At 39.3% G+C, this 24115-nt stretch overlaps 1 protein-coding gene across 1 annotated transcript in view; it reads left to right on the forward strand.

Annotated features, from left to right (window-relative positions):
- The first annotated feature begins 633 nt into the window (after positions 1-633).
- Positions 634-24115, forward strand: part of LOC120480337 (uncharacterized) — a 28034-nt gene continuing 4552 nt past the window's right edge. The window contains exons 1-18 of the mRNA XM_089125009.1: positions 634-2827; positions 2870-3192; positions 3571-4393; positions 4538-5149; positions 6416-7561; positions 7814-9231; positions 10147-10957; positions 11102-11449; positions 13481-15181; positions 15440-16296; positions 16675-17476; positions 17621-17936; positions 18174-18454; positions 18497-18828; positions 19588-19666; positions 20342-20911; positions 21266-21387; positions 24051-24115. Of these exons, the coding sequence (XP_088981135.1) occupies positions 634-2827; positions 2870-3192; positions 3571-4393; positions 4538-5149; positions 6416-7561; positions 7814-9231; positions 10147-10957; positions 11102-11449; positions 13481-15181; positions 15440-16296; positions 16675-17476; positions 17621-17936; positions 18174-18454; positions 18497-18828; positions 19588-19666; positions 20342-20911; positions 21266-21387; positions 24051-24115 (12800 nt within the window). The remainder of the gene's footprint in view (positions 2828-2869; positions 3193-3570; positions 4394-4537; positions 5150-6415; positions 7562-7813; positions 9232-10146; positions 10958-11101; positions 11450-13480; positions 15182-15439; positions 16297-16674; positions 17477-17620; positions 17937-18173; positions 18455-18496; positions 18829-19587; positions 19667-20341; positions 20912-21265; positions 21388-24050) is intronic.

Consider the following 24115-nt stretch of genomic DNA (forward strand, 5'->3'; position numbering starts at 1 on the left):
GAACAAACAACAAGCCAGCAGACACAAACCTCTCCAGATACTTCTAGCACAGAAACTGAACCTACAACGACAGTTTACTCGACATTTACAACAGCAATGTCCCCTATGAGCACAACCACTTTAGAATCATCTACAGGTGAAAGTGGTTCAACACTGGAAACTACAATATCCACAACAGGTACCTCTCCATCTTCACCATCTTCTACAACAGAAAGTACATCAGAACTGACTTCATCTACAACAGAAATATTTTCAGCTAGTGTAGGACAATCAACAAGCCAGCTGACACAAACCTCTCCAGATACTTCTAGCAGAGAAACTGAATCAACAACGACAGTTTACTCAACATTTACAACATCTATGTCCCCTATGAGCACAACCACAATAGAATCATGTACAGGTGAAAGTGGTTCAACACTGGAAACTACAATATCCACAACAGGTACCTCTCCATCTTCACCATCTTCTACAACAGAAAGTACATCAGAACTGACTTCATCTACAACAGAAATATCTTCAGCTAGTGTAGGACAATCAACAAGCCAGCTGACACAAACCTCTCCAGATACTTCTAGCAGAGAAACTGAATCAACAACGACAGTTTACTCAACATTTACAACATCTATGTCCCCTATGAGCACAACCACAATAGAATTATCTACAGGTGAAAGTGGTTCAACACTGGAAACTACAATATCCACAGCAGGTACCTCTCCATCTTCACCATCTTCTACAACAGAAAGTACATCAGAACTGACTTCATCTACAACAGAAATATTTTCAGCTAGTGTAGGACAATCAACAAGCCAGCAGACACAAACCTCTCCAGATACTTCTAGCAGAGAAACTGAATCAACAACGACAGTTTACTCAACATTTACAACATCTATGTCCCCTATGAGCACAACCACTTTAGAATCATCTACAGGTGAAAGTGGTTCAACACTGGAAACTACAATATCCACAACAGGTACCTCTCCATCTTCACCATCTTCTACAACAGAAAGTACATCAGAACTGACTTCATCTACAACAGAAATATTTTCAGCTAGTGTAGGACAATCAACAAGCCAGCAGACACAAACCTCTCCAGATACTTCTAGCAGAGAAACTGAATCAACAACGACAGTTTACTCAACATTTACAACATCTATGTCCCCTATGAGCACAACCACAATAGAATCATCTACAGGTGAAAGTGGTTCAACACTGGAAACTACAATATCCACAACAGGTACCTCTCCATCTTCACCATCTTCTACAACAGAAAGTACATCAGAACTGACTTCGTCTACAACAGAAATATCTTCAGCTAGTGTAGGACAATCAACAAGCCAGCTGACACAAACCTCTACAGACACTTCTAGCACAGACACTGAATCCACAACGACAGTTTACTCAACATTTACAACAGCAATGTCCCCTATGAGCACAACCACTTTAGAATCATCTACAGGTGAAAGTGGTTCAACACTGGAAACTACAATATCCACAACAGGTACCTCTCCATCTTCACCATCTTCTACAACAGAAAGTACATCAGAACTGACTTCGTCTACAACAGAAATATCTTCAGCTAGTGTAGGACAATCAACAAGCCAGCAGACACAAACCTCTACAGATACTTCCAGCACAGAAACTGAATTTACAACGACAGTTTACTCAACATTTACAACAGCAATGTCCCCTATGAGCACAACCACAATAGAATCATCTACAGGTGAAAGTGGTTCAACACTGGAAACTACAATATCCACAACAGGTACCTCTCCATCTTCTACAACAGAAAGTACATCAGAATTGACTTCATCTTCAACAGAAATATCTTCAGCTACAGTAGAACAAACAACAAGCCAGCAGACACAAACCTCTCCAGATACTTCTAGCACAGAAACTGAACCTACAACGACAGCTTACTCAACATTTACAACATCTATGTCCCCTATGAGCACAACCACTTTAGAATCATCTACAGGTGAAAGTGGTTCAACACTGGGAACTACAATATCCACAACAGGTACCTCTCCATCTTCACCATCTTCTACAACAGAAAGTACATCAGAATTGACTTCATCTTCAACAGAAATATCTTCAGCTACAGTAGAACAAACAACAAGCCAGCAGACACAAACCTCTCCAGATACTTCTAGCAGAGAAACTGAATCAACAACGACAGTTTACTCAACATTTACAACATCTATGTCCCCTATGAGCACAACCACTTTAGAATCATCTACAGGTGAAAGTGGTTCAACACTGGAAACTACAATATCCACAACAGGTACCTCTCCATCTTCTACAACAGAAAGTACATCAGAATTGACTTCATCTTCAACAGAAATATCTTCAGCTAGTGTAGGACAATCAACAAGCCAGCTGACACAAACCTCTCCAGATACTTCTAGCAGAGAAACTGAATCAACAACGACAGTTTACTCAACATTTACAACATCTATGTCCCCTATGAGCACAACCACAATAGAATCATCTACAGGTGCAAGTGGTTCAACACTGGAAACTACAATATCCACAACAGGTACCTCTCCATCTTCACCATCTTCTACAACAGAAAGTACATCAGAACTGACTTCATCTACAACAGAAATATCTTCAGCTAGTGTAGGACAATCAACAAGCCAGCAGACACAAACCTCTACAGATACTTCCAGCACAGAAACTGAATCCACAACGACAGTTTACTCAACATTTACAACAGCAATGTCCCCTATGAGCACAACCACAAAAGAATCATCTACAGGTGAAAGTGGTTCAACACTGGAAACTACAATATCCACAACAGGTACCTCTCCATCTTCTACAACAGAAAGTACATCAGAATTGACTTCACCTTCAACAGAAATATCTTCAGCTAGTGTAGGACAATCAACAAGCCAGCTGACACAAACCTCTACAGATACTTCCAGCACAGAAACTGAATTTACAACGACAGTTTACTCAACATTTACAACATCTATGTCCCCTATAAGCACAACCACAATAGAATCATCTACAGGTGAAAGTGGTTCAACACTAGAAACTACAATATCCACAACAGGTACCTCTCCATCTTCTACAACAGAAAGTACATCAGAATTGACTTCATCTTCAACAGAAATATCTTCAGCTACAGTAGAACAAACAACAAGCCAGCAGACACAAACCTCTCAATATACTTCTAGCACAGAAACTGAATCTACAACGACAGTTTACTCAACATTTACAACATCTATGTCCCCTATAAGCACAACCACAATAGAATCATCTACAGGTGAAAGTGGTTCAACACTGGAAACTACAATATCCACAACAGGTACCTCTCCATCTTCACCATCTTCTACAACAGAAAGTACATCAGAATTGACTTCATCTTCAACAGAAATATCTTCAGTTACAGTAGAACAAACAACAAGCCAGCAGACACAAACCTCTCCAGATACTTCTAGCACAGAAACTGAACCTACAACGACAGTTTACTCGACATTTACAACATCTATGTCCCCTATGAGCACAACCACTTTAGAATCATCTACAGGTGAAAGTGGTTCAACACTGGGAACTACAATATCCACAACAGGTACCTCTCCATCTTCTACAACAGAAAGTACATCAGAATTGACTTCATCTTCAACAGAAATATCTTCAGCTACAGTAGAACAAACAACAAGCCAGCAGACACAAACCTCTCCAGATACTTCTAGCACAGAAACTGAACCTACAACGACAGTTTACTCGACATTTACAACATCTATGTCCCCTATGAGCACAACCACAATAGAACCATCTACAGGTGAAAGTGGTTCAACACTGGAAACTACAATATCCACAACAGGTACCTCTCCATCTTCACCATCTTCTACAACAGAAAGTACATCAGAATTGACTTCATCTTCAACAGAAATATCTTCAGCTACAGTAGAACAATCAACAAGCCAGCACACACAAACCTCTACAGATACTTCCAGCACAGAAACTGAATTTACAACGACAGTTTACTCAACATTTACAACATCTATGTCCCCTATAAGCACAACCACAATAGAATCATCTACAGGTGAAAGTGGTTCAACACTGGAAACTACAATATCCACAACAGGTACCTCTCCATCTTCACCATCTTCTACAACAGAAAGTACATCAGAATTGACTTCATCTTCAACAGAAATATCTTCAGTTACAGTAGAACAAACAACAAGCCAGCAGACACAAACCTCTCCAGATACTTCTAGCACAGAAACTGAACCTACAACGACAGTTTACTCGACATTTACAACATCTATGTCCCCTATAAGCACAACCACAATAGAATCATCTACAGGTGAAAGTGGTTCAACACTGGAAACTAAAATATCCACAACAGGTACCTCTCCATCTTCACCATCTTCTACAACAGAAAGTACATCAGAACTGACTTCATCTACAACAGAAATATCTTCAGCTAGTGTAGGACAATCAACAAGCCAGCAGACACAAACCTCTACAGATGCTTCTAGCACAGAAACTGAATCCACAACGACAGTTTACTCAACATTTACAACAGCAATGTCCCCTATGAGCACAACCACTTTAGAATCATCTACAGGTGAAAGTGGCTCAACACTGGAAACTACAATATCCACAACAGGTACCTCTCCATCTTCACCGTCTTCTACAACAGAAAGTACATCAGAATTGACTTCATCTTCAACAGAAATATCTTCAGCTACAGTAGAACAAACAACAAGCCAGATGACACAAACCTCTACAGATACTTCTAGCACAGAAACTGAATCCACAACGACAGTTTACTCAACATTTACAACAGCAATGTCCCCTATGAGCACAACCACTTTAGAATCATCTACAGGTGAAAGTGGTTCAACACTGGAAACTACAATATCCACAACAGGTACCTCTCCATCTTCACCATCTTCTACAACAGAAAGTACATCAGAACTGACTTCATCTACAACAGAAATATCTTCAGCTAGTGTAGGACAATCAACAAGCCAGCAGACACAAACCTCTACAGATGCTTCTAGCACAGAAACTGAATCCACAACGACAGTTTACTCAACATTTACAACAGCAATGTCCCCTATGAGCACAACCACTTTAGAATCATCTACAGGTGAAAGTGGTTCAACACTGGAAACTACAATATCCACAACAGGTACCTCTCCATCTTCACCATCTTCTACAACAGAAAGTACATCAGAACTGACTTCATCTACAACAGAAATATTTTCAGCTAGTGTAGGACAATCAACAAGCCAGCTGACACAAACCTCTCCAGATACTTCTAGCAGAGAAACTGAATCAACAACGACAGTTTACTCAACATTTACAACATCTATGTCCCCTATGAGCACAACCACAATAGAATCATCTACAGGTGAAAGTGGTTCAACACTGGAAACTACAATATCCACAACAGGTACCTCTCCATCTTCACCATCTTCTACAACAGAAAGTACATCAGAATTGACTTCATCTTCAACAGAAATATCTTCAGCTACAGTAGAACAAACAACAAGCCAGCAGACACAAACCTCTCCAGATACTTCTAGCACAGAAACTGAACCTACAACGACAGTTTACTCGACATTTACAACATCTATGTCCCCTATGAGCACAACCACAATAGAATCATCTACAGGTGAAAGTGGTTCAACACTGGAAACTACAATATCCACAGCAGGTACCTCTCCATCTTCACCATCTTCTACAACAGAAAGTACATCAGAACTGACTTCATCTACAACAGAAATATCTTCAGCTAGTGTAGGACAATCAACAAGCCAGCAGACACAAACCTCTACAGATGCTTCTAGCACAGAAACTGAATCCACAACGACAGTTTACTCAACATTTACAACAGCAATGTCCCCTATGAGCACAACCACTTTAGAATCATCTACAGGTGAAAGTGGCTCAACACTGGAAACTACAATATCCACAACAGGTACCTCTCCATCTTCACCATCTTCTACAACAGAAAGTACATCAGAACTGACTTTGTCTACAACAGAAATATCTTCAGCTAGTGTAGGACAATCAACAAGCCAGCAGACACAAACCTCTACAGATGCTTCTAGTACAGAAACTGAATCCACAACGACAGTTTACTCAACATTTACAACAGCAATGTCCCCTATGAGCACAACCACTTTAGAATCATCTACAGGTGAAAGTGGTTCAACACTGGAAACTACAATATCCACAACAGGTACCTCTCCATCTTCACCATCTTCTACAACAGAAAGTACATCAGAACTGACTTTGTCTACAACAGAAATATCTTCAGCTAGTGTAGGACAATCAACAAGCCAGCAGACACAAACCTCTACAGATACTTCCAGCACAGAAACTGAATTTACAACGACAGTTTACTCAACATTTACAACATCTATGTCCCCTATGAGCACAACCACAATAGAATCATCTACAGGTGAAAGTGGTTCAACACTGGAAACTACAATATCCACAACAGGTACCTCTCCATCTTCACCATCTTCTACAACAGAAAGTACATCAGAATTGACTTCATCTTCAACAGAAATATCTTCAGCTACAGTAGAACAAACAACAAGCCAGCTGACACAAACCTCTCCAGATACTTCTAGCACAGAAACTGAACCTACAACGACAGCTTACTCAACATTTACAACATCTATGTCCCCTATGAGCACAACCACTTTAGAATCATCTACAGGTGAAAGTGGTTCAACACTGGGAACTACAATATCCACAACAGGTACCTCTCCATCTTCACCATCTTCTACAACAGAAAGTACATCAGAACTGACTTCGTCTACAACAGAAATATCTTCAGCTAGTGTAGGACAATCAACAAGCCAGCAGACACAAACCTCTCCAGATACTTCTAGCACAGAAACTGAACCTACAACGACAGCTTACTCAACATTTACAACATCTATGTCCCCTATGAGCACAACCACTTTAGAATCATCTACAGGTGAAAGTGGTTCAACACTGGGAACTACAATATCCACAACAGGTACCTCTCCATCTTCACCATCTTCTACAACAGAAAGTACATCAGATTTGACTTCATCTTCAACAGAAATATCTTCAGCTACAGTAGAACAAACAACAAGCCAGCTGACACAAACCTCTACAGACACTTCTAGCACAGACACTGAATCCACAACGACAGTTTACTCAACATTTACAACAGCAATGTCCCCTATGAGCACAACCACTTTAGAATCATCTACAGGTGAAAGTGGTTCAACACTGGAAACTACAATATCCACAACAGGTACCTCTCCATCTTCACCATCTTCTACAACAGAAAGTACATCAGAACTGACTTCGTCTACAACAGAAATATCTTCAGCTAGTGTAGGACAATCAACAAGCCAGCTGACACAAACCTCTACAGACACTTCTAGCACAGACACTGAATCCACAACGACAGTTTACTCAACATTTACAACAGCAATGTCCCCTATGAGCACAACCACTTTAGAATCATCTACAGGTGAAAGTGGTTCAACACTGGAAACTACAATATCCACAACAGGTACCTCTCCATCTTCACCATCTTCTACAACAGAAAGTACATCAGAACTGACTTCGTCTACAACAGAAATATCTTCAGCTAGTGTAGGACAATCAACAAGCCAGCAGACACAAACCTCTACAGATACTTCCAGCACAGAAACTGAATTTACAACGACAGTTTACTCAACATTTACAACATCTATGTCCCCTATGAGCACAACCACAATAGAATCATCTACAGGTGAAAGTGGTTCAACACTGGAAACTACAATATCCACAACAGGTACCTCTCCATCTTCTACAACAGAAAATACATCAGAATTGACTTCATCTTCAACAGAAATATCTTCAGCTACAGTAGAACAATCAACAAGCCAGCTGACACAAACCTCTCCAGATACTTCTAGCACAGAAACTGAACCTACAACGACAGCTTACTCGACATTTACAACATCTATGTCCCCTATGAGCACAACCACAATAGAATCATCTACAGGTGAAAGTGGTTCAACACTGGAAACTACAATATCCACAACAGGTACCTCTCCATCTTCACCATCTTCTACAACAGAAAGTACATCAGAATTGACTTCATCTTCAACAGAAATATCTTCAGCTACAGTAGAACAAACAACAAGCCAGCTGACACAAACCTCTCCAGATACTTCTAGCACAGAAACTGAATTTACAACGACAGTTTACTCAACATTTACAACATCTATGTCCCCTATGAGCACAACCACAATAGAATCATCTACAGGTGAAAGTGGTTCAACACTGGAAACTACAATATCCACAACAGGTACCTCTCCATCTTCACCATCTTCTACAACAGAAAGTACATCAGAATTGACTTCATCTTCAACAGAAATATCTTCAGCTACAGTAGAACAAACAACAAGCCAGCTGACACAAACCTCTCCAGATACTTCTAGCACAGAAACTGAACCTACAACGACAGCTTACTCAACATTTACAACATCTATGTCCCCTATGAGCACAACCACTTTAGAATCATCTACAGGTGAAAGTGGTTCAACACTGGGAACTACAATATCCACAACAGGTACCTCTCCATCTTCACCATCTTCTACAACAGAAAGTACATCAGAATTGACTTCATCTTCAACAGAAATATCTTCAGCTACAGTAGAACAAACAACAAGCCAGCAGACACAAACCTCTCCAGATACTTCTAGCAGAGAAACTGAATCAACAACGACAGTTTACTCAACATTTACAACATCTATGTCCCCTATGAGCACAACCACTTTAGAATCATCTACAGGTGAAAGTGGTTCAACACTGGAAACTACAATATCCACAACAGGTACCTCTCCATCTTCACCATCTTCTACAACAGAAAGTACATCAGAATTGACTTCATCTTCAACAGAAATATCTTCAGCTAGTGTAGGACAATCAACAAGCCAGCAGACACAAACCTCTCCAGATACTTCTAGCAGAGAAACTGAATCAACAACGACAGTTTACTCAACATTTACAACATCTATGTCCCCTATGAGCACAACCACTTTAGAATCATCTACAGGTGAAAGTGGTTCAACACTGGAAACTACAATATCCACAACAGGTACCTCTCCATCTTCTACAACAGAAAGTACATCAGAATTGACTTCATCTTCAACAGAAATATCTTCAGCTACAGTAGAACAAACAACAAGCCAGCAGACACAAACCTCTCCAGATACTTCTAGCACAGAAACTGAACCTACAACGACAGTTTACTCGACATTTACAACAGCAATGTCCCCTATGAGCACAACCACTTTAGAATCATCTACAGGTGAAAGTGGTTCAACACTGGGAACTACAATATCCACAACAGGTACCTCTCCATCTTCACCATCTTCTACAACAGAAAGTACATCAGAATTGACTTCATCTTCAACAGAAATATCTTCAGCTACAGTAGAACAAACAACAAGCCAGCTGACACAAACCTCTCCACATACTTCTAGCAGAGAAACTGAATCAACAACGACAGTTTACTCAACATTTACAACAGCAATATCCCCTATGAGCACAACCACAATAGAATCATCTACAGGTGAAAGTGGTTCAACACTGGAAACTACAATATCCACAACAGGTACCTCTCCATCTTCACCATCTTCTACAACAGAAAGTACATCAGAACTGACTTCATCTACAACAGAAATATCTTCAGCTAGTGTAGGACAATCAACAAGCCAGCAGACACAAACCTCTACAGATGCTTCTAGCACAGAAACTGAATCCACAACGACAGTTTACTCAACATTTACAACAGCAATGTCCCCTATGAGCACAACCACTTTAGAATCATCTACAGGTGAAAGTGGTTCAACACTGGAAACTACAATATCCACAACAGGTACCTCTCCATCTTCTACAACAGAAAGTACATCAGAACTGACTTCATCTACAACAGAAATATCTTCAGCTAGTGTAGGACAATCAACAAGCCAGCTGACACAAACCTCTACAGACACTTCTAGCACAGACACTGAATCCACAACGACAGTTTACTCAACATTTACAACATCTATGTCCCCTATGAGCACAACCACTTTAGAATCATCTACAGGTGAAAGTGGTTCAACACTGGAAACTACAATATCCACAACAGGTACCTCTCCATCTTCACCATCTTCTACAACAGAAAGTACATCAGAACTGACTTCGTCTACAACAGAAATATCTTCAGCTAGTGTAGGACAATCAACAAGCCAGCAGACACAAACCTCTACAGATACTTCCAGCACAGAAACTGAATTTACAACGACAGTTTACTCAACATTTACAACATCTATGTCCCCTATGAGCACAACCACAATAGAATCATCTACAGGTGAAAGTGGTTCAACACTGGAAACTACAATATCCACAACAGGTACCTCTCCATCTTCTACAACAGAAAGTACATCAGAATTGACTTCATCTTCAACAGAAATATCTTCAGCTAAAGTAGAACAAACAACAAGCCAGCAGACACAAACCTCTCCAGATACTTCTAGCACAGAAACTGAACCTACAACGACAGTTTACTCAACATTTACAACATCTATGTCCCCTATGAGCACAACCACTTTAGAATCATCTACAGGTGAAAGTGGTTCAACACTGGGAACTACAATATCCACAACAGGTACCTCTCCATCTTCACCATCTTCTACAACAGAAAGTACATCAGAATTGACTTCATCTTCAACAGAAATATCTTCAGCTACAGTAGAACAAACAACAAGCCAGCAGACACAAACCTCTCCAGATACTTCTAGCAGAGAAACTGAATCAACAACGACAGTTTACTCGACATTTACAACAGCAATGTCCCCTATGAGCACAACCACTTTAGAATCATCTACAGGTGAAAGTGGTTCAACACTGGGAACTACAATATCCACAACAGGTACCTCTCCATCTTCACCATCTTCTACAACAGAAAGTACATCAGAATTGACTTCATCTTCAACAGAAATATCTTCAGCTACAGTAGAACAAACAACAAGCCAGCTGACACAAACCTCTCCAGATACTTCTAGCAGAGAAACTGAATCAACAACGACAGTTTACTCGACATTTACAACAGCAATGTCCCCTATGAGCACAACCACTTTAGAATCATCTACAGGTGAAAGTGGTTCAACACTGGGAACTACAATATCCACAACAGGTACCTCTCCATCTTCACCATCTTCTACAACAGAAAGTACATCAGAATTGACTTCATCTTCAACAGAAATATCTTCAGCTACAGTAGAACAAACAACAAGCCAGCAGACACAAACCTCTCCAGATACTTCTAGCAGAGAAACTGAATCAACAACGACAGTTTACTCAACATTTACAACAGCAATATCCCCTATGAGCACAACCACAATAGAATCATCTACAGGTGAAAGTGGTTCAACACTGGAAACTACAATATCCACAACAGGTACCTCTCCATCTTCACCATCTTCTACAACAGAAAGTACATCAGAACTGACTTCATCTACAACAGAAATATCTTCAGCTAGTGTAGGACAATCAACAAGCCAGCAGACACAAACCTCTACAGATGCTTCTAGCACAGAAACTGAATCCACAACGACAGTTTACTCAACATTTACAACAGCAATGTCCCCTATGAGCACAACCACTTTAGAATCATCTACAGGTGAAAGTGGTTCAACACTGGAAACTACAATATCCACAACAGGTACCTCTCCATCTTCTACAACAGAAAGTACATCAGAACTGACTTCATCTACAACAGAAATATCTTCAGCTAGTGTAGGACAATCAACAAGCCAGCTGACACAAACCTCTACAGACACTTCTAGCACAGACACTGAATCCACAACGACAGTTTACTCAACATTTACAACATCTATGTCCCCTATGAGCACAACCACTTTAGAATCATCTACAGGTGAAAGTGGTTCAACACTGGAAACTACAATATCCACAACAGGTACCTCTCCATCTTCACCATCTTCTACAACAGAAAGTACATCAGAACTGACTTCGTCTACAACAGAAATATCTTCAGCTAGTGTAGGACAATCAACAAGCCAGCAGACACAAACCTCTACAGATACTTCCAGCACAGAAACTGAATTTACAACGACAGTTTACTCAACATTTACAACATCTATGTCCCCTATGAGCACAACCACAATAGAATCATCTACAGGTGAAAGTGGTTCAACACTGGAAACTACAATATCCACAACAGGTACCTCTCCATCTTCTACAACAGAAAGTACATCAGAATTGACTTCATCTTCAACAGAAATATCTTCAGCTAAAGTAGAACAAACAACAAGCCAGCAGACACAAACCTCTCCAGATACTTCTAGCACAGAAACTGAACCTACAACGACAGTTTACTCAACATTTACAACATCTATGTCCCCTATGAGCACAACCACTTTAGAATCATCTACAGGTGAAAGTGGTTCAACACTGGGAACTACAATATCCACAACAGGTACCTCTCCATCTTCACCATCTTCTACAACAGAAAGTACATCAGAATTGACTTCATCTTCAACAGAAATATCTTCAGCTACAGTAGAACAAACAACAAGCCAGCAGACACAAACCTCTCCAGATACTTCTAGCAGAGAAACTGAATCAACAACGACAGTTTACTCAACATTTACAACATCTATGTCCCCTATGAGCACAACCACAATAGAATCATCTACAGGTGAAAGTGGTTCAACACTGGAAACTACAATATCCACAACAGGTACCTCTCCATCTTCTACAACAGAAAGTACATCAGAATTGACTTCATCTTCAACAGAAATATCTTCAGCTACAGTAGAACAAACAACAAGCCAGCAGACACAAACCTCTCCAGATACTTCTAGCACAGAAACTGAACCTACAACGACAGTTTACTCGACATTTACAACAGCAATGTCCCCTATGAGCACAACCACTTTAGAATCATCTACAGGTGAAAGTGGTTCAACACTGGGAACTACAATATCCACAACAGGTACCTCTCCATCTTCACCATCTTCTACAACAGAAAGTACATCAGAATTGACTTCATCTTCAACAGAAATATCTTCAGCTACAGTAGAACAAACAACAAGCCAGCTGACACAAACCTCTCCAGATACTTCTAGCACAGAAACTGAACCTACAACGACAGCTTACTCGACATTTACAACATCTATGTCCCCTATGAGCACAACCACAATAGAATCATCTACAGGTGAAAGTGGTTCAACACTGGAAACTACAATATCCACAACAGGTACCTCTCCATCTTCACCATCTTCTACAACAGAAAGTACATCAGAACTGACTTCGTCTACAACAGAAATATCTTCAGCTAGTGTAGGACAATCAACAAGCCAGCAGACACAAACCTCTACAGATACTTCCAGCACAGAAACTGAATTTACAACGACAGTTTACTCAACATTTACAACATCTATGTCCCCTATGAGCACAACCACTTTAGAATCATCTACAGGTGAAAGTGGTTCAACACTGGGAACTACAATATCCACAACAGGTACCTCTCCATCTTCACCATCTTCTACAACAGAAAGTACATCAGAATTGACTTCATCTTCAACAGAAATATCTTCAGCTACAGTAGAACAAACAACAAGCCAGCAGACACAAACCTCTCCAGATACTTCTAGCAGAGAAACTGAATCAACAACGACAGTTTACTCAACATTTACAACATCTATGTCCCCTATGAGCACAACCACAATAGAATCATCTACAGGTGAAAGTGGTTCAACACTGGAAACTACAATATCCACAACAGGTACCTCTCCATCTTCTACAACAGAAAGTACATCAGAATTGACTTCATCTTCAACAGAAATATCTTCAGCTACAGTAGAACAAACAACAAGCCAGCAGACACAAACCTCTCCAGATACTTCTAGCACAGAAACTGAACCTACAACGACAGTTTACTCAACATTTACAACATCTATGTCCCCTATGAGCACAACCACTTTAGAATCATCTACAGGTGAAAGTGGTTCAACACTGGGAACTACAATATCCACAACAGGTACCTCTCCATCTTCACCATCTTCTACAACAGAAAGTACATCAGAATTGACTTCATCTTCAACAGAAATATCTTCAGCTACAGTAGAACAAACAACAAGCCAGCAGACACAAACCTCTCCAGATACTTCTAGCAGAGAAACTGAATCAACAACGACAGTTTACTCAACATTTACAACATCTATGTCCCCTATGAGCACAACCACAATAGAATCATCTACAGGTGAAAGTGGTTCAACACTGGAAACTACAATATCCACAACAGGTACCTCTCCATCTTCTACAACAGAAAGTACATCAGAATTGACTTCATCTTCAACAGAAATATCTTCAGCTACAGTAGAACAAACAACAAGCCAGCAGACACAAACCTCTCCAGATACTTCTAGCACAGAAACTGAACCTACAACGACAGTTTACTCGACATTTACAACAGCAATGTCCCCTATGAGCACAACCACTTTAGAATCATCTACAGGTGAAAGTGGTTCAACACTGGGAACTACAATATCCACAACAGGTACCTCTCCATCTTCACCATCTTCTACAACAGAAAGTACATCAGAATTGACTTCATCTTCAACAGAAATATCTTCAGCTACAGTAGAACAAACAACAAGCCAGCAGACACAAACCTCTCCAGATACTTCTAGCAGAGAAACTGAATCAACAACGACAGTTTACTCAACATTTACAACAGCAATATCCCCTATGAGCACAACCACAATAGAATCATCTACAGGTGAAAGTGGTTCAACACTGGAAACTACAATATCCACAACAGGTACCTCTCCATCTTCACCATCTTCTACAACAGAAAGTACATCAGAACTGACTTCATCTACAACAGAAATATCTTCAGCTAGTGTAGGACAATCAACAAGCCAGCAGACACAAACCTCTACAGATGCTTCTAGCACAGAAACTGAATCCACAACGACAGTTTACTCAACATTTACAACAGCAATGTCCCCTATGAGCACAACCACTTTAGAATCATCTACAGGTGAAAGTGGTTCAACACTGGAAACTACAATATCCACAACAGGTACCTCTCCATCTTCACCATCTTCTACAACAGAAAGTACATCAGAACTGACTTCGTCTACAACAGAAATATCTTCAGCTAGTGTAGGACAATCAACAAGCCAGCAGACACAAACCTCTACAGATACTTCCAGCACAGAAACTGAATTTACAACGACAGTTTACTCAACATTTACAACATCTATGTCCCCTATGAGCACAACCACAATAGAATCATCTACAGGTGAAAGTGGTTCAACACTGGAAACTACAATATCCACAACAGGTACCTCTCCATCTTCTACAACAGAAAGTACATCAGAATTGACTTCATCTTCAACAGAAATATCTTCAGCTAAAGTAGAACAAACAACAAGCCAGCAGACACAAACCTCTCCAGATACTTCTAGCACAGAAACTGAACCTACAACGACAGTTTACTCAACATTTACAACATCTATGTCCCCTATGAGCACAACCACTTTAGAATCATCTACAGGTGAAAGTGGTTCAACACTGGGAACTACAATATCCACAACAGGTACCTCTCCATCTTCACCATCTTCTACAACAGAAAGTACATCAGAATTGACTTCATCTTCAACAGAAATATCTTCAGCTACAGTAGAACAAACAACAAGCCAGCAGACACAAACCTCTCCAGATACTTCTAGCAGAGAAACTGAATCAACAACGACAGTTTACTCAACATTTACAACATCTATGTCCCCTATGAGCACAACCACAATAGAATCATCTACAGGTGAAAGTGGTTCAACACTGGAAACTACAATATCCACAACAGGTACCTCTCCATCTTCTACAACAGAAAGTACATCAGAATTGACTTCATCTTCAACAGAAATATCTTCAGCTACAGTAGAACAAACAACAAGCCAGCAGACACAAACCTCTCCAGATACTTCTAGCACAGAAACTGAACCTACAACGACAGTTTACTCGACATTTACAACAGCAATGTCCCCTATGAGCACAACCACTTTAGAATCATCTACAGGTGAAAGTGGTTCAACACTGGGAACTACAATATCCACAACAGGTACCTCTCCATCTTCACCATCTTCTACAACAGAAAGTACATCAGAATTGACTTCATCTTCAACAGAAATATCTTCAGCTACAGTAGAACAAACAACAAGCCAGCTGACACAAACCTCTCCAGATACTTCTAGCACAGAAACTGAACCTACAACGACAGCTTACTCGACATTTACAACATCTATGTCCCCTATGAGCACAACCACAATAGAATCATCTACAGGTGAAAGTGGTTCAACACTGGAAACTACAATATCCACAACAGGTACCTCTCCATCTTCACCATCTTCTACAACAGAAAGTACATCAGAACTGACTTCGTCTACAACAGAAATATCTTCAGCTAGTGTAGGACAATCAACAAGCCAGCAGACACAAACCTCTACAGATACTTCCAGCACAGAAACTGAATTTACAACGACAGTTTACTCAACATTTACAACATCTATGTCCCCTATGAGCACAACCACTTTAGAATCATCTACAGGTGAAAGTGGTTCAACACTGGGAACTACAATATCCACAACAGGTACCTCTCCATCTTCACCATCTTCTACAACAGAAAGTACATCAGAATTGACTTCATCTTCAACAGAAATATCTTCAGCTACAGTAGAACAAACAACAAGCCAGCAGACACAAACCTCTCCAGATACTTCTAGCAGAGAAACTGAATCAACAACGACAGTTTACTCAACATTTACAACATCTATGTCCCCTATGAGCACAACCACAATAGAATCATCTACAGGTGAAAGTGGTTCAACACTGGAAACTACAATATCCACAACAGGTACCTCTCCATCTTCTACAACAGAAAGTACATCAGAATTGACTTCATCTTCAACAGAAATATCTTCAGCTACAGTAGAACAAACAACAAGCCAGCAGACACAAACCTCTCCAGATACTTCTAGCACAGAAACTGAACCTACAACGACAGTTTACTCAACATTTACAACATCTATGTCCCCTATGAGCACAACCACTTTAGAATCATCTACAGGTGAAAGTGGTTCAACACTGGGAACTACAATATCCACAACAGGTACCTCTCCATCTTCACCATCTTCTACAACAGAAAGTACATCAGAATTGACTTCATCTTCAACAGAAATATCTTCAGCTACAGTAGAACAAACAACAAGCCAGCAGACACAAACCTCTCCAGATACTTCTAGCAGAGAAACTGAATCAACAACGACAGTTTACTCAACATTTACAACATCTATGTCCCCTATGAGCACAACCACAATAGAATCATCTACAGGTGAAAGTGGTTCAACACTGGAAACTACAATATCCACAACAGGTACCTCTCCATCTTCTACAACAGAAAGTACATCAGAATTGACTTCATCTTCAACAGAAATATCTTCAGCTACAGTAGAACAAACAACAAGCCAGCAGACACAAACCTCTCCAGATACTTCTAGCACAGAAACTGAACCTACAACGACAGTTTACTCGACATTTACAACAGCAATGTCCCCTATGAGCACAACCACTTTAGAATCATCTACAGGTGAAAGTGGTTCAACACTGGGAACTACAATATCCACAACAGGTACCTCTCCATCTTCACCATCTTCTACAACAGAAAGTACATCAGAATTGACTTCATCTTCAACAGAAATATCTTCAGCTACAGTAGAACAAACAACAAGCCAGCTGACACAAACCTCTCCAGATACTTCTAGCACAGAAACTGAACCTACAACGACAGCTTACTCGACATTTACAACATCTATGTCCCCTATGAGCACAACCACAATAGAATCATCTACAGGTGAAAGTGGTTCAACACTGGAAACTACAATATCCACAACAGGTACCTCTCCATCTTCACCATCTTCTACAACAGAAAGTACATCAGAATTGACATCATCTTCAACAGAAATATCTTCAGCTAGTGTAGGACAATCAACAAGCCAGCTGACACAAACCTCTACAGACACTTCTAGCACAGACACTGAATCCACAACGACAGTTTACTCAACATTTACAACAGCAATGTCCCCTATGAGCACAACCACTTTAGAATCATCTACAGGTGAAAGTGGTTCAACACTGGAAACTACAATATCCACAACAGGTACCTCTCCATCTTCACCATCTTCTACAACAGAAAGTACATCAGAATTGACATCATCTACAACAGAAATATCTTCAGCTAGTGTAGGACAATCAACAAGCCAGCTGACACAAACCTCTACAGACACTTCTAGCACAGACGCTGAATCCACAACGACAGTTTACTCAACATTTACAACATCTATGTCCCCTATGAGCACAACCACAATAGAATCATCTACAGGTGAAAGTGGTTCAACACTGGAAACTACAATATCCACAACAGGTACCTCTCCATCTTCACCATCTTCTACAACAGAAAGTACATCAGAATTGACTTCATCTTCAACAGAAATATCTTCAGCTACAGTAGAACAAACAACAAGCCAGCAGACACAAACCTCTACAGATACTTCTAGCAGAGAAACTGAATCAACAACAACAGTTTACTCAACATTTACAACATCTATGTCCCCTATGAGCACAACCACAATAGAATCATCTACAGGTGAAAGTGGTTCAACACTGGAAACTACAATATCCACAACAGGTACCTCTCCATCTTCTACAACAGAAATTACATCAGAATTGACTTCATCTTCAACAGAAATATCTTCAGCTAGTGTAGGACAATCAACAAGCCAGCAGACACAAACCTCTATAGATACTTCCAGCACAGAAACTGAATTTACAACGACAGTTTACTCAACATTTACAACATCTATGTCCCCTATGAGCACAACCACAATAGAATCATCTACAGGTGAAAGTGGTTCAACACTGGAAACTACAATATCCACAACAGGTACCTCTCCATCTTCACCATCTTCTACAACAGAAAGTACATCAGAATTGACTTCATCTTCAACAGAAATATCTTCAGCTAGTGTAGGACAATCAACAAGCCAGCAGACACAAACCTCTATAGATACTTCCAGCACAGAAACTGAATTTACAACGACAGTTTACTCAACATTTACAACATCTATGTCCCCTATGAGCACAACCACAATAGAATCATCTACAGGTGAAAGTGGTTCAACACTGGAAACTACAATATCCACAACAGGTACCTCTCCATCTTCACCATCTTCCACAACAGAAAGTACATCAGAATTGACTTCATCTTCAACAGAAATATCTTCAGCTACAGTAGAACAAACAACAAGCCAGCTGACACAAACATCTACAGATACTTCTAGCACAGAAACTGAATCCACAACGACAGTTTACTCAACATTTACAACAGCAATGTCCCCTATGAGCACAACCACTTTAGAATCATCTACAGGTGAAAGTGGTTCAACACTGGAAACTAAAATATCCACAACAGGTACCTCTCCATCTTCTACAACAGAAAGTACATCAGAACTGACTTCATCTACAACAGAAATATCTTCAGCTAGTGTAGGACAATCAACAAGCCAGCAGACACAAACCTCTATAGATACTTCCAGCACAGAAACTGAATTTACAATGACAGTTTACTCAACATTTACAACATCTATGTCCCCTATGAGCACAACCACAATAGAATCATCTACAGGTGAAAGTGGTTCAACACTGGGAACTACAATATCCACAACAGGTACCTCTCCATCTTCACCGTCTTCTACAACAGAAAGTACATCAGAACTGACTTCATCTACAACAGAAATATCTTCAGCTAGTGTAGGACAATCAACAAGCCAGCTGACACAAACCTCTCCAGATACTTCTAGCACAGAAACTGAATCTACAACGACAGTTTACTCAACATTTACAACATCTATGTCCCCTATGAGCACAACCACAATAGAATCATCTACAGGTGAAAGTGGTTCAACACTGGAAACTACAATATCCACAACAGGTACCTCTCCATCTTCTACAACAGAAAGTACATCAGAATTGACTTCATCTTCAACAGAAATATCTTCAGCTACAGTAGAACAAACAACAAGCCAGCTGACACAAACCTCTCCAGATACTTCTAGCACAGAAACTGAACCTACAACGACAGTTTACTCAACATTTACAACATCTATGTCCCCTATGAGCACAACCACAATAGAATCATCTACAGGTGAAAGTGGTTCAACACTGGAAACTACAATATCCACAACAGGTACCTCTCCATCTTCTACAACAGAAAGTACATCAGAACTGACTTCATCTACAACCGAAACATCTTCAGCTAGTGTAGGACAATCAACAAGCCAGCCGACAACTCAAACTACATTTACAACAGCAATGTCTCCTATGAGCACAACCACATTAGAATTGTCTACAAGTAAAAGTGGTTCAACAGTGGAAACTACAATATCCACAACAGGTACCTCTCCATCTTCACCGTCTTCTACAACAGAAAGAAGTTCAGAATTGACTTCATCTACAACAGTAATATCTTCAGCTACTGTACAACAAACAAGCCAGCCGACAACTCAAACTACATTTACAACAGCAATGTCTCCTATGAGCACAACCACATTAGAATTGTCTACAAGTGAAAGTGGTTCAACACTGGAAACATCAACAAAACCTCCTTTATCCACAACTTTTAGTTCAGTTTCAACAGCTCAAAACTGTCTGGAGCAATGTCAGTGTAATGGATCTCCATGCATTTTCAATGTAACAACTGGGAAATGTGAATGTAAATGCAATCCTTTCACTTATGGAGATTATTGCAATTTCGCAAATGACTCTTCTACGGCTATTTTGTGTAAGTTTTTATCATACTTTCTTATTTTATAATTATTACACTTGCTGTTGTCTATTTCTTCTTATTTTCCACATATGTTGTAAATAATTATTTCACTGTACTGTGTGTATTGAATCAATAGAAAATCAGCCACTAAGATACTTGTAGCCAATAATTTTTTCATCTGAAAGTTATTTCCTGCATAAATGTTTTAGAGCTAAAATGTTACACAACCCACGTAAATACTTGAAGTCCTTAAAGTTCTTTTATTACAAAAGGTTTAGCACAATAGTTTCAATTTGCAGCTTACTTATGTCTCTCATGTTTAAATATCAAAGTCTTTCTAATCTTTCTAAATCTATTATTTATTTGCAGCTGAAGGAATACCCGCAAGAAAGGCAAATATCTCTCTTCGAATTTTAATGGAATATAATCCTGCGTATGGAAATTTGAACTCTTCCCAATCAAAACATCTAATTTCCATTTTAAAACAAGAGGTACATTTTCTTACTTTTCCTGAAGTAATTTAAAGCTCACAAAGTTTTTAAAAAAATATATTAAAAAAATACTTTTTTTTTTGATACAGTGGACCTATAAGTATTCAGATTTTTAAGCCAAACTTATAAAATACATCAAATCAAAAATATATGAACGTTATTTGCATTTGACAGAACAGAGGGCTGTTCCATAAACCAAGATTAGAGTATAAGCCAGGCTTATTTCGGTTAGTCAGGCTTATTTTTGGTAGATTCGGTTTCATAAATCAAGCTTAAAAAAGTTGTTACCCCGGCAACTTATGCTGGCAAATTAACCTGGTCCGGGGCAGGCTAACTGTCAGGCTAAGTCTGAGTTCAGGCTTAACGAGCATACCATTTATACTCACCTGCTGGTATTTCGATGTCATTTTATTTTACTTAACATATTATTAACAATTATTAATAAAATTTTTTTAAATAAATAAGAAAATTAACTTTACTAATAAATGTAAGTAATTATAAGGTATAAATACGCTAAGAAATGTTCAAAACTTTAATTGGTGAGTTTGTTTAATGAGTTTGTTAATTAATTAATTAATTACAAGTATATAAATAGGGAGCTGAACTAGTTTCCAAACTTAACCATGGCGTGTCCTTTGATAGATGAGGTGTTGGATGAGGGAGCTATAGTCTTGTGGAGGGCATTTCAAAGAGAGAGAACTTTCAAAGACAGGTCAGACCCATTGGCATTTAATGACAGCTACCTGTATGAACGATATAGGTTCTCAAGAGATGGGATTGCATATATTTGTAGATTACCAAGCCCACACATATGCAAATAATTATTTTGTTTAATATGGTCTAAACCATGACTGTGTAGCATTTAACCTTTTATTTTCCACTGGCCCTTCAACTTTCTCCTTAGTTGAACAAACACAGAGAAGTCAAAGTATCTAACGTGTCTTTATTCAGAGTGAATCTGCCTGTTAGGGGTGAAAACACACAAATAAATGTTGTGAATGATCAAAAAGATCATGTTTTTTTTTCTTTTCCTTTTTTAAAAATGGTAGTTCTACTTGCATTTTTCTGTAGCTGTTGAATTTCCAGCTCCATCTTCCTCATCTTCAGTTTTTTTATACTGGATGTCGACATCAATTGCTTCCAGTTTAGCGTTTATACACTCCTTTTATGTTTTCTGGGTTCTGTAGAAACATAGATTTAAGTTATTTCATTGAATACTCTTGTCACATTGTTTTCATTTCTTAATACTCACTTTGTCACATGTGGTCCCAGACTGAGAGGGCTCTAGAACAATGTCAGGATCCTGAAAACACATTATGATCATTTTGGCACACAAGTACACTTTTTAATATTCAATACAGTATAGCATGGATGGAAGCTGTGAGTACCCCCTCCTTGAACATACAGACACAGTCTCCTCATCCTCCTCAACTGATGGGCCTTCTCCCTGTCTGTGATCTGTGACCACTGATTAGTTAAACTCATTAGCTTACATGACTGATTTAAAAGGTCTCATACTCACAGGTAACATGATGTCTGGTGGATCCATAAAGCATACAGAATCTTGATATATTTTTTTTACCCAAATGCACCATTACAGTAGCACAAGTACCTCTACCTGACATTACTGCTATGATGTACCTAAGGAAGGAGGAAATCAGTTAGTCAGGAAGGAATAATGATAATAAAACACAGACACCTTTTATATACTCACTCCGTATACTACATGATATCATTTTAGATGATGTCCCACCCTCTATTCCCTCAAGGACGGGCCTCCCTTTATTAATTTCCAAAGCCAGCTTCTCTGCAGGAGTGAAGCTGGCTGGTGGTGGCCTTCTCCCAGTGCCAGCAACCTCAGTCTTCTTTTTGGTCGCTGCAATAAAAAAATTTTTTTTTTAAACGTGAATAGTTGTAACTTCAAGCTGGCATTGATTACATATCTACATACCATTAGATTTACTTACCATTCTTGAACTATATTGTTTATTTTCACCTGCTGCCAGGGTCTTTTTCCTTCACGTAAGTTGCTGCTGCGTGAAAGAAATTAAGGTTACTGTTATTCACACACAAACTTTGCAATGTATTGTGACACTTATTAAAGGTTGATAAAGTATTTTAAATAGTTTACACTGCTACTTACGCATTGAGATGATCAGCAATTTCCGGTCAACCTTTCTCACTTGCTTTATTTATTGCCGCTGTATTGCCTTTTTTGGTGATGACATCTTTAAATTCGCAAACGCAAACGCTGTTCCGTTGCCGTGAACATCGCTGCTCTTTTCCTTTTGTTGCCATGGTAGCCCACAGTAAATCGATTGATCCATGCTCGACTTTTCAGGACTTTTAAAGAATGGCGTGTATGCGCAATTATCTACACTATTTAAACCCGACTCAAGTTAGTAAGATCATATGATCCTCAACTTACTGTTATGGAACCAATTTAAGCGCGGATGTTTAGGTCGGCTCATTCAAGTCAGGTTTTGGATTTTAATCCCCGCTTTTCTAAGCGGCTTTTATGGAACAGCCCCCAGGTCTTAAAAATCAAATTAGATTAAAAAACATTAGTTAATTGCACAAGTTAATATCTGCATTTTTGCAAAATATATTGTATGACTATTTATGCATGAAAAAAAAACGTATTTTTGATTTTTTTTTAACAGCTTTCAATCCTTTGCAAAAGAGCAAATCCACAAAACTTCAAAGATGTGCACATTGTTAGGCTAAT

Source organism: Pimephales promelas, chromosome 21, assembly GCF_988280905.1.
Source record: "Pimephales promelas chromosome 21, fPimPro1.hap1.1, whole genome shotgun sequence".
In the NCBI taxonomy this organism is placed as follows: domain Eukaryota; kingdom Metazoa; phylum Chordata; class Actinopteri; order Cypriniformes; family Leuciscidae; genus Pimephales; species Pimephales promelas.